The 16,851-nt window shown below is 31.5% G+C and overlaps 2 protein-coding genes across 2 annotated transcripts in view; both read right to left on the bottom strand.

Annotated features, from left to right (window-relative positions):
- The window catches only part of LOC127719954 (peroxisomal targeting signal 1 receptor-like), a 156,587-nt gene that overhangs the window by 12,795 nt on the left and 126,941 nt on the right, over positions 1–16,851 (bottom strand). The window lies entirely within an intron of this gene.
- On the bottom strand, positions 372–11,489 carry LOC127719951 (polycystin-2-like). The gene is made up of 6 exons (XM_052226319.1): positions 11,359–11,489; positions 10,132–10,379; positions 9,357–9,531; positions 7,197–8,408; positions 5,949–6,053; positions 372–2,528 (listed from the first exon to the last, which is right to left on the bottom strand). Exons 1-6 carry the CDS (start codon positions 11,399–11,401, stop codon positions 2,341–2,343), a joined length of 1,971 nt encoding a protein of 656 aa, XP_052082279.1. The 5' UTR covers positions 11,402–11,489; the 3' UTR covers positions 372–2,340.

Below are 16,851 nucleotides of genomic sequence, written 5' to 3'. Positions count from 1 at the left end.
ATCAGAATTGTCACTGGGGCCAATATCTATTATACTATCAAAATTGTCACTGGGGCCGATTTTTATTATACTATCAGAATTGTCACTGGGGCCAATTTTTATAATTCTATTAGAATTGTCACTGGGGCCAATTTCTATTGTACTATCAGAATTAACTGACATGCATGTATCAATTACATTTCCTGTCTCCATCTTGGTATTTCGTATTTTGTAAATAAGGTTTATTGTGTGGTCATTGAATAAAAATTCAATAATGTGTATCAATGCTATTTTTATAAAAAAAAATCCATACCATAAATTATTGTACAAGTTATAAGTGAATTTTAGTCAAATTTTGTACAAATTATAATTTGTTCAAAATGATAACTTGTACACAACATATATATATCATGTATCTTGACAACAAAAAATCTAGCAAAGACATATATGAACTATACAACTATACAACATGATTAAAGTCATTATAAAACTAGTCTGTTCCAAATTTTTTTTTTAAATTTAAAAAGAATTGACGGAAATGTTTGCATAAACATCAAGTTCTGAATTTTAAAAAAATCACTAAGAAAGAGAATTACTAAAATCACTCATGGAATAACTGAAAGGTTGATAGGATCCAACGTTCTTATATCAGCTTCGGCGTTTTGCATTTGCGCCAATCTGCACTTCATTTGCGCCAATTAATTTTTCCATTTGCGCCAATTTCCAGGTAAACACAAGTCATGAGACATATAAGTTTTCCAGATTTTATGTAATTACAAAAATCAGTACCCCTTCGGTCTGTCCACTGCTCACCACGGAAGTGGAAGTGGGATTTCTGGCAGAATAAGTTTATTGTAAAAGTTTCTCAAACTATATTACACGTGAAATAGCACTTTTTCCAAATAAAATAGTAACAGTTTGACGTCAAAAGCACATTTGCATATTAACAAGTCTGAGTATTTGTATGCAACATCTCTGATGAACTGCGACCTTGTGATATCTTTTCTACAATACATCCGATACTTTTCACTACAAAGTTCTCTTTTTCCTTTTTATGTTTTCTTACGGCTGCTGACATGGCGAGAGATCTGAATTTTACATAAGCTGTTGCCTGGATTTCCTTTATGACATTCATAAAAATCTAAATATTCGGGTGGTGTGAGTAAAACTGTTCATGGTAGTGCGAGTGAAACGATTCAGGGCCGTTGTTTGTTCTTTTATAGTCTAAAATGTATCAGATCTTAACTGTTCAAATTAAATTGGCGCAAATGAAAAATTAATTATTGGCGCAAATGAAAACTTTGTTTTGGCGCAAATGAAAAAAAAAATATTTTCAAAATTGGCGCAAATGTCATACGCCCATCAGCTTATATTAATCAGTGAAAACAACTAATATTTGTACACCCGCACAATATATTCATCAATCCAGAAAAACAGCATTTTAATTAACTTTATTGGCAATACAGAACACAAAAACACAAGTACTTGTACCTTTATCAAACTGAAGGAATTATGACAATTTTAATCAATTCAAGTATTCTGAAAACACTGAAACTATAAATTATTATTAAATCATATTAATCTAAATATCTCATTAAAATTATTAGAGAATTCATGAAATATAATATCCGGGATGTAAAACCCCCGTTCAACCAATATTAATTTTTCAAACATTATTACCTGATTTCGCAGTTAAAGAAAGAAAACTGAGATTTGTCATATGTGCAATGTATAATCATAATCCTTACGTCACCACTTATGTACATGTGTATGTTGCATACTCCTATATCAATTTTAATGTATAATGTATATTGTAATTTCGCAAATATGTTCTTTCTCTAATATGGGTAGAATAATAAATCTAGATAAAAAAGACAAAATGACAAGGGGAAATCAAACACCATAGCTAAAACGAACAACGACAAAAACACTAAAAACAAACAACAAAACACTGCACAGCAAACCAATGCTTTTAACTTGTTAACATTTCGAAATGGACATGATTAAAAAAAAAACGTCTTAAGCACTGCAAAGCACATGATACTTCTATTAATGTTTCTAGAAATCTAAAACTGGTATACAATTGGATCTAAAAATCAATTCACTCTACTTTGTCATCATTAGGATATTAAAATACAGCGCAATCATCAGGTTTTGTTTTGGTAGTATATCGGGTACAGCTATTTCAAAAAGCCATAGAAGCAACCCCCAGGGTTTGTTCAACAAGGTAACAAAATACAACATTATATGAAATGAAGAATGTTTTGCACTTTTTCGTTAAGACACATATATAAATTTCTTTTTAAAGTAAATAAAAATTAACAATTAATATGGAAGTATATGTGTGCAAACAGTTTCTCTTTATAAGTAATTTAAAAATAGCGACTCTTTCCCTTTTTCTAATTCTTTCATTTCCTCTTGAAAACGCACTCGTATTTGTTTTGGAGTACATGTATCCCAACATCTATCATAACTCCTTGAATCAAATCTTTTAATGATTAAATTTTCATCTGACATACAACTGCTACTTTTGGTTTCTCGACATTTGCCTGAAAATTTGAATACATGTTTTATATAATTTAGAATGGCATGAAATGGGTTTGTTGTTAGGATCATTACGTTTGCTAAAATTGGGAACAAAGATTCATTACTTGAAATATGAAACAAGTTTTCTTATATGAAACCTTAACTTTATCTGAGCATGTAGCGGTTAAAACATGCATTTTTCTTTTAACAATCATGAATTAAATTGATACATTTTGATTTTGTTAAACTGAATCAAAGGTTGTACATTTTACGGGAATTAAATTTACCTTATAAAAAAAGGAGATGTGTTGTGATTGCCAATAAGATATATACTAGTCAACAAAAGAATCGATACACATTCTTAAACTCCAATTTATCATAAAATATAATAATTTAATTTTGGATGTAACGCGTCTTCTGATTGGCTGACGTTGTTTTGTTTATCAGCTCATAGACATAATTTTGTCATGTGATCGTGACGTCATCAACGTTTTTTCATGGTTTACTCAGGTTTAAAATGGAATTTAGAATTAAATTATCAGAAATGACTGTAATATTTTGTCTGTCTATTCGAAATAACATAAAAAATGTGGTGCACACTTTAAAATAATCCGCTACGCGGGTTATTCAGTGTGCACCACATTTTTGATGTTATTCCTTCACAGACAGAAAAAATATTACAGTCATTCCTTAAATAAATAGGAAAAACTGTTAAACTATCAAATGGAAAACATTCATTTTCAAAGCTAATGCAAATAATTATAGAATAACTAATCGAAGAATTCAAATAGAGAAAAATATTCAACGAGTGACCGAACAACACATTAATTCACGAATGCGCGTAGCGCATGAGTTAATTATCAGTGTTGTTCGGTCACGAGTTGAATATTTTTCGATATTTGAATTCTTTGATTAGTTATTCTTTTTATTACATTGGCAAATGGCTTTTTTAATGATATTAATGTAGAAAATGTAAGGAACTATATCTTTTTTCTACGCACTCACAATTTGTTTTGATCCGACGTTATCGACTCTTTACAACGCCTATTGTTGTATGACGTCAGAGAGTGAAATAACCACGTTTATTTCACATGTGAAATTATCGGTTTTTATTTAACTGGGAAATCAATGTAATTCATTGCTACCAATGTAATAATTAAAATAATCTGATCAAATTCGAAAGTGAGTAAATACCGTGTTATTGAACACAGGGGTCAAATTCATTTTGCGGAAAATGATGACAAAAGTCGGCACTTAATTTCAAAGATGAGAATTAAGCATTCAAATATCTGCAAAGGCATTAAAAATTCTAAGCAGACCATGTTAAGTTTAAAGTTTTAAATTCTAATATCGAATTTTGAATGTTTGGATGAAAATACGATTTTTGAAATAACAAAAATTGCAAAAAGGAAATTCGCATATTTGCCTTAAATCAATGGTTTTGATAAGAAAATAACACTCTGTAAATATTAGACCAATTGGGCAATTATTAACCTTGGTACAGTGTATCCAATTTCATTAACTATGGAAAATACATTGCCTTGTATCGTTTCTTTTGTTGACTAGTATATGTAAGCAATAATGTGAATAAATGAATATTAAATAAACTTTCTGTGTGAATATCTGGTTGGTCTATGTTTATTCTACAAACATGCGTGTCAAACATTTCATATTTTGCAATCTATTTTGTTCATTTTACTGAATTTACTTTCATGTTATGAATGTATGATCAACAAGAAAGAGTATTTTTAAACCAAAACTGCAATGTTGCATTCAAGAAATTCGATTCAACATTTAAATCTGAAAATCAGCAACAGTTTGAAATATTTGATTTAAGGGCCAATTTTGCTCCAAATCGTACCTTTTTAATTGGAAAGTTAGAAATGTAAATGTTATACTTAAAAACAACAGTTTTAACAATTAGTAAATATCCGTAAAACTAATATTTTACTCAGCAAACTACATTTTATTGAATACACTTTTCTTGGAACAATATTGTAAATTTGCTTTTTGTATTGGAATGACATCAATGACCAAATGAACTAATTTGACTGAAAGACAATTCATAGCTTGATAAAAGTTAGAATTGTGGCTTCTTTTTTTTTTTAAAATAACCTTATTCATTTTTTGAAAAGAAACCCAAAATTTGCCAAAGTTTTTCAAACAAGTAGTTCTCAGTCATCCTTAAGTATATTATGATTTGATTACATAATCATAGCCTCAAAGTGCACATGGAGTGCGATACTGCAAATCTATGAAAAGTGAAAGGACTTTTTATACAAGACACGAGTGTAAAATAAATTCAGGGAGAATATTCCTACGTCTTTTGTAATATTTTGGGTTTAGAAAAGAGATATTCACTAGTCCCTACTGCTTAATGCATTAACATGACCAACAACAGGAACTGCTGATCTTTCAGAGAGCATGAGTTTACACCGTGTTTTGTTCAGGGTCGTTACATTCACATACATCTGAAACAATTCACCAAATACTACAGAGAAAAATAAAGAATTTTAGTTTCTCAACAGTATTTTGCTGACTAATGTTTGTGATAAACGACAAACTATAAAAAGTACGAATGCTAAATTTTCGAATTCATTGTACCAACATTCTTTCCCTAACTTAGAAGTCATATTTGATTTTAACAGTGTTATTTTAGATTGACATTTATTTAGTTTAATTAGAATATAAGATTCGTGAAAATTTGCCTGTAGAAATGTAATTTTATGGCAAATTATATTGATGAAATAGGGAAAGGTACAGGAGTTGTTCTTGTTGCATTAAACAGCTTTGCTTTCAATTGATACCATGATGTATACGTTGACATTATATATCAGGAATAACAGTCTTTTTAAGAACATAATCAATTTAAATAATTCTAAATGTGTGAAGGAAATTGATTTTATAGCAAAAGTTGCATCTATGGTTATGATTATTAGACTATCATTTTAAAACGTCTTTTCGATAATCTAGAATATTTTACCAACCATTATCCTATCAATTTAAATAGTTCAGTACTTAAAGAACTCAAAAAAACATATAACGTAAATTGGCCTATACATTTTCAGTTTCATGTTGAATCATTTTCGTGATTGTCCTTACTAAATATTGATCCAGTTTTTTGTTCTTTATGTTAAGCAACCACCAATCACTCATCCTTCCTAATATACATATTTCATGTCTTTTTTTTTTTATATCTATCACATACTGTAAACCAACTTATTTTCGCGGATACTTTATTTCACGTTTATCCCTTTCTAGTCAACTTCGCGGCGATTTAATTTCGCGATTTCAATTTTCCTTGATGTAGTTAAATAAGGAAAGATCCAAGTTTTACATATTCGCGACGATTTATATTCGCGTTATTTTTCTACTCGCGAATGTCGCGAAAATAAATCGCTGGCGAAAACTAGTTGGTTTACAGTATCACATATTTAACATACCGAAATTACTTTGTCCACAACCTTCAACAAGTGTTCCTCGGATTAGATTTATAACTTTTGCAGAGCTTACTGGACCACAGCTTTTCTTTACTGAATTCCCAACATCTGAAACCGAATGAATAAAAAAATAAAGCATCGAAATATTGAAAGTATATAGTATACAAAATATCAGTTTAATGACATTACGGAACAAGTAGCACACCAATAAAGATGTTCACTGTCCCACCTTCCTACACGACACTAGCATGACTAGCATGCCTACCATCATACAAGAGTATCATACAAGATGATGTAATAAGCACTCATCCCTCACCTGAAAAAATAGAAAATATTCAAATTATAAGCAACAACAGTGGAGGTCATTTTTCGAACACTTAGTAAGATTGTATCCATGTTTGATCTACATACTATGGGAAAGTTTTTGGTAAGGTCATTTAAGGACAACGATAACCACGACATTAATTTCTTGTAGATGATGTCTTGCTGATCAACTTTGCTGCTAAAAATTTCTCTCTATTGCTTAAGTTTTCTAGATAATTTTCAAAACTCTAAAGTAAGTAAAAAAACCCTAGTCATTTAGGGATGGTAACTCAAATTAGAAGTACGGGGCCTCAGTGGCTGAGTGAACTAAGTAGTCAAACTACGGTATCACTAGCCTATCAACACTGAGGTTGTGAGGTCGAATCCCGCATGTGTCAGGTGCGCTCGACTTTAATCTTAATTGACTGGAATTGTTAGATTTCCTTCATGTTAACTGTCCTTCATACAACTTTGTCTTATTGTGACAAGTTCATGAACTCAAGCGGACCTCAACTATGCAATTAAAAGGAGAAACAAACAAAATCATGATCAAAAGAAAAAAAGGACAGAAGGAGAACCCTATACGCCTTAAGTTTTTCTTAAATGTACATGAAACTACATTGTTTCACACATCCTATTAACAAAAAAAATCCACAATTACGTACAATGAGCATATATGCGTGTTTGCACTTTTTATTGAGTAGGTAAATGACTTGGAACTTGATTAAAACAATAAATTTGAAATAAATAGCTTAATATATTTAACACTTCTGTACGACAGATTATATTCAAATTGTTAATTGTAATACTTCTAAAATCTCAGAGGTCACTCTATACGCTTCAATTTATGATAAACAGGTTAAAATAATATAAATATTTATATATATCTTCTAGATGCAGATATTAAAAGTTCATCATGCAACAACAACTCCAAAATAAAATGCATACCTTTTTTCATCTCCTTTTCCGTCCTTTTCAAATGAATTCCAACTAATCCAAGTAGATCCTTTCCAGTACTTTTAATTATGTGCACGATTCCAATTTGTTCTGAAATTATGCTGTTTGAGTTTTTGACAGCTGTTATGGTGTTGTTCAAAATAGCAGCAAAAATTGTCAACAAAGTAAAAAGTACAAAGAAAACATAAACAAAGAAAAACAGCTCTCCAAGAACAGGAACTGTTTGTTTAATTTCGTTGAATGCATTCTTTCCAATTAATGTATTGGTAAGACTTCCAAAGCTCACAAACAAATTTCGATACTCATATACAGAAACTCCAAAGAGCAGATAACCAAATATGACAAAGGCAGAAAATACTGTCATGAATGGAAAACTAAAACTTAATACATCAGTCAAACCGTATTTTAAAACGTAAGCGATTTCCATGATCTTTCTATTGTATGATAATGCACTTGAAATTCTTAAAGTAGAAATAAAGACCAACAATCCAAGAACTGCATTAAATATGTATTCCCAGACTACTATGTGTTGGAAATTTATGAACACTTTTTTGTTATCTGCATATAAAGCAAGTGCTTTCTTAGTAAAAATGAATTTTGCTATCCAAATTCCTAACTCTATCAAACTTAATAGCGCTATAAGAATATCCAAAATGTTCCAAAAATTCACACAAAATCTTAATTTTTCCTTTTTTATTCCTTTAATCAAAAAGATAATTTTTCCTATCACCATAACGAGAAAGATGACACTGAGAAATAGATTCACAAACCCAGTCGCACTTGTTATTAATGTTGGTCTGAAACATTGTGAGTCAGCCCAATTAAATGCCCCTCCTATCTCAGGAAATTCAGCCAAAAATGTCGAGTAACAGATAATGTTGATGTTTGCGTTATAAAGAGCAAACTCCACAAATACTGCTCTTGTATATCGATCAATCCATCGAAGTTTAAATAGTTCTTCGATCATGTTTTCCGTGTTTTTCTTGTTATTGCTGAGGCTATGGATGTATCCGCCACCACTATATGTATTATAAATGCCTACAATAGGAATGCCCCAAACTTCTTTAGCATTTGTATATTTCCACGCATCTGTTGTCCATGGAGTCGAACATTCCTTACATAAATCACTAGTTTCCTCTGATTCGTGGTCATATTTCTTAGCACAAAAATGACCAGGGACAAACTTTGATGCGTAACACTGTGCTGAAAAAGATATAATATTTTGTTTTAAAACAATGGGAACAAGATCATGACTCGTTAGTTTGCAGCATATTATTTACGGCACTTTATTCTTTGCTTGCAATACTTATAATGTTATGTACTTTTCTTATTTCAATCAATAGTGATTCATTACAATACTTAGTAATGTTTAATGATATTACCAACACAAAATTAAATTTGATTTGATTTTGTAGACAGCATTTGAGAATATTTTATACATAAAATGGGATAATAATTTGTTTGCGTTTAACCTTTTAACTTTCAAAACAAATATGAATTCTTCCGCCTCCCGAAACTATTAAACAAAATGATTTTTAAATCCCATGAAACTATTATATTTGTTAATTTGCCTGAATGTCTATGACAGCTTAGATAATAAAGGAATTGGACGTGGACCTTATCTTTAGATAAAGTGCATGGCAATGGAGGGACAGTACAACAGATAAAAATCGCAATAAAATTGAGAATGGAAAAGAGGAATGTGTCAAAGAGACAAAGAGCAGAAATAAGCCCAAGGTCACTAGTGGGTCTTCAACACATTGAAAAAATCTCGCAACCGGAGGCGGGCTTCAGCTGGCCCCTTAACAATGTATGTATACTGTTATAGTTTTAGAAAACGGTACTGTCCTATTGTTTATTGCAGCACAATTGGCACTGTTTAAACTATTTAACAATAGAATCATAGTAATACAGGAAGTCGCTTAACCCTTGCTGCTGGCCTGTTTCATAGACAATGATTGTGATGCTTGCCTTTCATGAAGATATAACTGTTCGCGTTTATTTTTTCATCGTTGACAAAATATCTAGCTGTTGTCTTGTATTATGCTGATTCTGCTTTCGACAAGATGTGAACAGGCCTATAATTTACTATATGTTCTTACTCTATGTATCTAATCAATCTTTAGGCTCTAAAAAGAGCGATTGTCTTACCTTTTTTCACTTTGACCTGTCGTAGCCGAACTAGACCTAGTCGAAGGTTAGCCATATCACCTACAAAGAACTTGTCGACACTACTAATGCCTCCCCCGTTGTATGATGCTGTAGGAAAGTACAAAGGTATTAACGTCTTTCTAGTCCATTCCAAGAATGCTTCAGGTGACGTGACCTATATTGAAGAATGGTTCCTGATAAATTTGTATTTGATTATCAATTCAAAAAATCAAATTTGCTTTAGTGTGGTTAAAAAGATCTAATTCAAAGGAACGTGTTTTCTTTTAATACTGTTAACAATTCTAAGTAGTCGCCAGAAAGCATTATTTAACTGGACTCCGGTATTTCCTATTTCCATTGTAGATTAAACCAAATACTTACATATGTTTGTAATGGAATAAATGAGTGTGTTTTACATACCTTGGTCCAACTATGTTAATAATCGCATAAGTAGCCTTTAAACAAGTAATTTATTTGATTTTGCTCTTTGTGTAAATTGTGAAATTTATTCATATTAAATCTTGAAATGTTCGTTCATACTGATTTCTGTTGATTGGTTGATATTTTACTTTTTCTTTTTATAACTATTTGACTTCAAAATGAGATATATCACATATTGATACTTTTTGTCTATCAAGTTGTAATACATGGCTTTCAGCAGTTTCTGTAAATAATATATTTGGAGTGGTAATTTATATCATTACATATTATTACAAGTTATTACACACGGCACATCGTACAAAAACAAAAGAAATGTATTAAAAGAAATATTTACCATCGAGAACCCGTACTGATATTTGCTGGATTTATACAACTGGCTTTCAATATGTGCTTTATATAAGTATCCTCTTTGGTCTTTGTTTAAATAACTAATACAAAACAAAACAGTTGCAAAACCCATATGAAGTATCAAGTTCACAAACGCACGTTTCGCCATTTTCTCTTTCAACAGTAGTTTTCTTTGTTTTTTCATCACACGTTCAGTTGGTGGTCCATCTTTTGCCATGACCGCGACTTTCAATTCTAGAACAATACAAAACAACTGAAGAGCAAGCAATTAACTTTACAACAACTACACCCTATGTTAAGAAATGAACAAATCATCAAACGATTATCTAAATACACTCCATTAAAACCTTAAAACTTTCCAAACTTGTGATTAAAAAAGTGTGTCGAGAGTTAATCATTTCATGAAAGATTCACACTTACCATGTTGTGTGTATGAGAATCCGGTGTGATATCTTTTATCAAATTTATAGAATCCTTTTTTTTTCAAACATAGGTATCACGAGTAAACATAGTAGTAAGCTAAAGTTGTTCACATCCGTGTCTTTTTTGTCATTGGTGGACATTTGTCTCATTGACAACGTATCCCCCGAACAAACAGATTGGTATTGGAGTTTGTATTGTGAACTTGTTGGAATCAACTACTCCATATGTATATCATGTGTTTCCCTACTGTTTTTATATTCGATAGAGAAGACATTTTCCTTTTTTCATTAACCAAAAACCATCGATTAAACAAACAAGGGAAATACAAATGCATTATATAATGTCGGTCTAAAACAAGTGAAACTGCGAGCTATTGCTCACTGATGATACCCCCACCGCAAGTGGGTAATTTTAATAGTGTAAAAATATGTAAGTGTTCGGTAAACAGGAAGTTGTTGAGTGATGAATCTGAAAACGCATCACATGGTATAGCTGAATAATATAAACCCTGAAACCAAATTTCAGAAATCCTTGTGATGTAGTTCCTGAGAAAAATCCGACGATAAATATTCATGGGACGGACGGACGGATGAATGGACGGAAGGACGGACGGACGGACAGACAGAGGTGAAACAGTATTCCCCCACTTTTTTTGAAGCGGAGGTATAATAACCGACACAAGAATTGCTGAGCTTTATAATTCAATTTATGCATTGACAAATACCATTATGTAACATACGAATTAAATTATAATTACATGTATCTAAAAAAAGATAACTTAAATACTTACCTGTAAACTCATCACCGTGGCACAACTGATGCTTTTTCGCCATCTTCTTAACGCAGTCTAAATCGAGATTGATGATCTCGTCATCAGCAGGTTTTCTCGTGATCAATGCAATTAGAATAGCAAAAGCAAAAACCTTTGAATTAAATATAGAGATACAATTAAAAATAACATATGGTATCAAGAAAACTTTAGAGAATTGGTTCCAATCTTGTAAGAGTAACATGTTCATAGATTTGCCTCTAATTTCCTTCCAGTTTCATAACAAAACTTTGGGAAACGGAATTCCTAAACCATTGCAGCCCTGATTCAATAACTGAATACCTTGGCAGTCGATCTTATTTTAAAAACGAAAAATTGCACGTTGTCTTTAATGATTTTCAGGAATTTTTATTTCACGTACGAGCAAGTAATTGAATATCTCATATTAAATGCCTGTACCACGTCAGGAATATGACAGTTGTTTTCCTTCGTTTGGTGTGTTTGAGCTTTTGATTTTGCTATTTTATAAGGGACTTTCCGTTTTGAATTTTCCAAGGAGTTCGGTAATTTTTTTTATTGTTTTTTACTTTTTATACATCTTCATCTATCATATCATCTTTATAATGTTAATAAAAGTATAACTTTGAGCTCGTTCTATCAATATGTATGTTTTATTTAAAAAAAAATGGTAAAATAAAACTACATGTCTACAAAAATGAAATATCATCATCGATTGAGTACATCTTCACAATCCAAGCTATTCATTACCAGTTGATTATGTGTCAATTGATTTCATCATTTAATCTCATCCAGAAAAAAATAGTTTGTACCAAAAAAATCCAAAAAAACAAATCTATTCATTACAGAAGTTTAAGTGTAAATTTAGTATAAACTAAAATGTGTATTTTTTAAACATTTTATTCAAATGATGGCTTGAACAAAACATATTTAGATATCAAATCTGCATTTGTTTACATATTTAAAAAAATATATATACCTCAGTGTTTCCTCCTACACCCTTTTCCTATGAACATCTTCGTCATACAACTTAAAATACAACTGTTTAACAACAAATTTCTCCAAATATCAATTGAAATTTGTACCCAAAAACAAAATCTTTTGATAAAGGTTTAAACGAATATAAAGACCTATCGTTTAAGACATCCAGCTTTTGTTTAGAAAAAACCCAACATTTTATTTCAATACTAACTGTGTTTTTCCGAGAAAAGCACTAGATTAAAACATTAGTTTATATGAAAATGAAGAGAAAAACGTACCTGACCTCAAAAGATGCATATGCACATTTCCTTTTTATTTATACCATTATATGCATCATATGAGTTAATAATGTACATTGTGCATGAGTTATGTATAACGGTATATGAATATGATTATGTACTCGAATTTGAAAGCACATTAAAGCTATTATCTGTTTCTTGTTTTTTAATACCGAGTTTGATACTCTAAAGTCTTCAATTAAATTGATGTATATGCGTATGTTTTACCATTGGAATTTAAACAAATCAGATTATTCATATCTGGAACAAACTCACTATTCTAACTTAGTTCATGTTTTAATACAGCACGATTCTTTATTTCATTTTGAAACAACAACGAATAAACTTACAATATGGAACCTACAAATATTTCATTTTCTTCAATTGATTTTTACCTAAATAATTGGCCTTTTCAGAATCCTAAGGATTATGAGTAAAAGTCAAAAACAAACTGACAACGCCATGACAAAAAACGGAAAACGATGAAAAGTGTTCAGTACTCGTTTTAAAATGTACAATTAAAAATCATTTAAAATACCACGCCAACAATTTGGTACGCCCAAGACTCATAAGTGACGCTCAATTCAAAACAGTTAAAAGGTCAAATAAAGTATGTAGTTGAAGAGCACTGAAACCCAAATACCTTAATTACGGATAAGGTAATCAATGCCTTTTGAGTTTAGAAAAGCCTTAGCTTTTCTTTTTATTAATTTGACATGCCATCAACAATTTATGTTCAGAAAATGAACCTTTCAATGATATTTAATATTAGGACAAAAGAATTAAAGAAATTATCGTAACTGGCATGCAATATTAAATACTCTTCGCTGTACCACACTAAACATACCTTTAATGGATCAACTATCATAAACGATTCAACAAAAGACATAATAAACGTAGTAAGCCATTCTTCAGCTTTATCCTTTCCCCACTGCATGCTGAACAGAAGAAGGAAAAACCCGGATGTAAGAACACCTAATACAAGTATACCCCATGCAAAATAAATAGCATAATGTGGAAATTTTTTCTTTTCAGTCACGGTCATGACAATCTCATCATTATCTTTAATTGTACTGGTACTGTTCCTATTCTTTTGCGGAGTTTTACTACTAACATTACGGAAGATAAAAGTTACTAAAACTGCTGGTGGTACGGTGATGATACATCCAATAAACGACACATATACAGTCGTTAATGACAGTCGCAAGCCACCAATCTGTACAGTATCTGGAGTGACTGCATCGTCCGCGCTTGATTTGAAAAACATGGCATTCGATATCATTGTCAGGAACAACGCCATTAAAATAACTGAAAGTCGTTGTACGCGAGTAAAAGCGTTTTTCTGCGGCCGAAGGACTAACGATAACCATAGATGATTTTCTGTCAGGTTTATACGTGACTGCTGAGAGAAAGAAGTCTCAAAATCACATTGTTTGTTATCTATTACTGGTAATAATCTATCAATCATACCATCGCCCATGTCCAATGCTAACCATTTGTCACAATGAAAACCAAACCTATAAAAGTATACAAAAATCAACCTAAGAATATTTAGAAAGCAATCTACTAAATATATAGAAATCATCATGAATTAGATTTAACCGTAGTTTGACGATGTTCAAATCTTGATTAAGCCATGCAAAACACACAAGACACAAAACAAAACCCGGGGAATAGCATGAACCGCTAACGAAGCCAGACAAGGTACGCTTCTATTGCTATGCAGGCTTCATCATAAACACGAATCCTGGGGAAATGAACACAGAAATGTTAAATAAGCCACATTTTGAGTGCAACTAATATTCTGCTTTTTTCAGTTTCATGATGAATGTGTGGTTAACATTTTTTACATAATATTATGTTCTATAGTTTTTTTTTAAAATCATACGTGTTAAGTTAAACTGATCATTTTTGAGAGACAAATTTTTGCTTAATTTATAAACAGGCATGCTATTATCAGTTGCATAATGAAAATAACACTGCGTCCAAAGCGTTTTTCTGGATTTACCACCACCAGGAACGCCCAAACCTACACGTCTGATATCCAACGATGCATGAAACCTAAACACACGAAGAGCTACACGACTAGAGGGAGATAAAGAAATGGCCAAATTTATCTAAGATCAAATTTGCCTGAGGGAGTTATACAATCTTATACAATAGGTTTAATTCATATCATTTCTACTACCAGAAAACTCTTGTAATATATGCATATTCCTAACGTTATTTAAATGTTTTATAGGCAAACTTGATACATGTATCTTAGAACTGACCCGCTTTGACGTTTCTCAAGCATGAGTCTGTATTGCTCCGTACCTTGATTGATCCCATCTACATAAATGATGCACAAATAACGCAAAGTAACGTATTTTTAAGACCAAATATTTTGACGGAAAGATAACGGGAGGAAACAAGCCGATGTCAGTCGTATGTCTTCATACATAATTATCCCCCCCCCCCCCCCCAAAAAAAATGTCTGCATTGAAATTATGTACCTATTGTATTCTATGCACTAGGGATATCACAGCTGCTGGTCTTCCTATACTAATTATGATATTGCTGTTCGTAATCGACTTCAATAAACAGCAACCAAATGAAAGTAACACATTCTAAATTATGTTGGTCAAGCGCTCGTCCTTTTTGTTTGTTTACCTTCATCAGGAGCACAAGAACCCAAAGTATAAGGGTCAAAGATGAATAAATATGTTAGTACTTGATGAGCCATATTATAATTTAAATAACATAAACAGAATGGCCAAAACCTTTAAGATTAACTTTGTCTGAGCAATATACGTGCACGAAATCATATAAGCAAGTCAAGTACTTGTTACGTGCTTTCGGTAACTGCAAGAACTTTTGATAAGGTATAGATAAAAGGAAATTAGTTTTTTGCCTTATCTTAATGTGTTTTTGTCATTTATGGAATTAATAGTAGATTTTTAAAAGGAGTAGGCCCAGTAAGACCCCTTTTTGGCCCCAAAATATAGCAGTTTTACAAAATTGTTAAAATATAAATTTTTAGCTATTTATTGGAAAGAAGAATACTTCTGTTACATAAATATGGGCTGTTTTTGACAATACAATGCACATGTATCGGGTACTAGCATCATTAAGTCATGCTAAATTACTGAAATCTTCAAAATTTTAGCATTTTGGTTAATTTTTAGACGGTTTCCGTCTGAAATGGAAGTGGCCGCATTTGTGTTCATTCTTAATATTTAAATGTAAGTTGTATTTGATGATAACACATAACATATATAAAGGTTGAGAATGAACACGGATGCGGCCATTTTCATTGTTGACCAAAAACCATCTGAAAAGTGAAATATTATGGCATATTTGATAGATTTTTCATATTTAAGCTTGAATTTGAGCGTCTTTAATGACTAAATCAGTTCAAATATTTCACATAAACTCATTGAATCGACACTTAAGTGTTTAAAAAGTGTCCAAAATCTTTCATCAGACGAACTTGAATTTTGAGGCCAAAATCGGCCCTTACCCTACCTACTCCTTTCTTATTAATTTTTTTTAAAATGTTGTTTTGACCGTTGTCTTTGACCAAAAACGTTGTTTTGCTGTTGCGTGGACGTTTACAGTACATTTCCTCTAATTCATAAAACAGGATCTTTAGAAATAACCAGTGGTAAGTCAACTGTAGAAATATTATTGTTCTCACCTTTGATTAGTTTGGACATCTGTTATAATAATCTTATGTAGAAACCATGAATTAGTGTTGCCTTCTCCAGTATTGTCATGCCAAACCCGTAAATGTGACAAATCACCTAAATACTTGGATGTAGACATCACAAAATAAACCACACTGCTGGTCTGGAACCCCTGTAATTTTTATATATATTCATAACATATCAAAAAGGTTTCGTTAACAAAAACGCATGGACACTGTAGTTCCTTTTTTCAATTTGTCAATTCTTTCTTTTTTTTTGTCTTAGATTCTCAGAAATCAAATAAAGGAGAAGATATGATTAAGCCACTTAATAATCCTTGAATTCGACAATTAATATGTATCAGTTAACTCTCATTGTCTCGATGTCGGTTGACTAGAAATTTTGTATGAGTCAAAATTGTACCGTAGTCCTGAATTTTGTTCCATATAAATATATCTATTTCGACTACTAATCAGTCAAATTGGATGATCCAAAATGTTTGTTGTCTGGAAACCAATTTGCGGTCTAAAAGTTAACATGAAGTAAAAAAACAAAAATATCGAACTCCA

The sequence above is a fragment of the Mytilus californianus genome, unplaced genomic scaffold, assembly GCF_021869535.1.
Source record: "Mytilus californianus isolate M0D057914Y unplaced genomic scaffold, xbMytCali1.0.p SCAF_11, whole genome shotgun sequence".
NCBI lineage: Eukaryota > Metazoa > Mollusca > Bivalvia > Mytilida > Mytilidae > Mytilus > Mytilus californianus.
Note: the sequence above shows the minus strand (reverse complement) of the source record. Positions and strands in the feature narration are given on the sequence as shown.

Coding starts and splice junctions, on each gene's coding strand:
- LOC127719951 (XM_052226319.1), bottom strand. CDS start 11,401: ATGGCGAAAAAGCATCAGTTGTGCCACGGTGATGAGTTTACAG. Junction 10,380..11,358: donor CCACGGTGATGAGTTTACAG/GTAAGTATTTAA, acceptor GTATTGTTCTAG/AATTGAAAGTCGCGGTCATG. Junction 2,529..5,948: donor TTGTGGACAAAGTAATTTCG/GTATGTTAAATA, acceptor TCAAATTTTCAG/GCAAATGTCGAGAAACCAAA.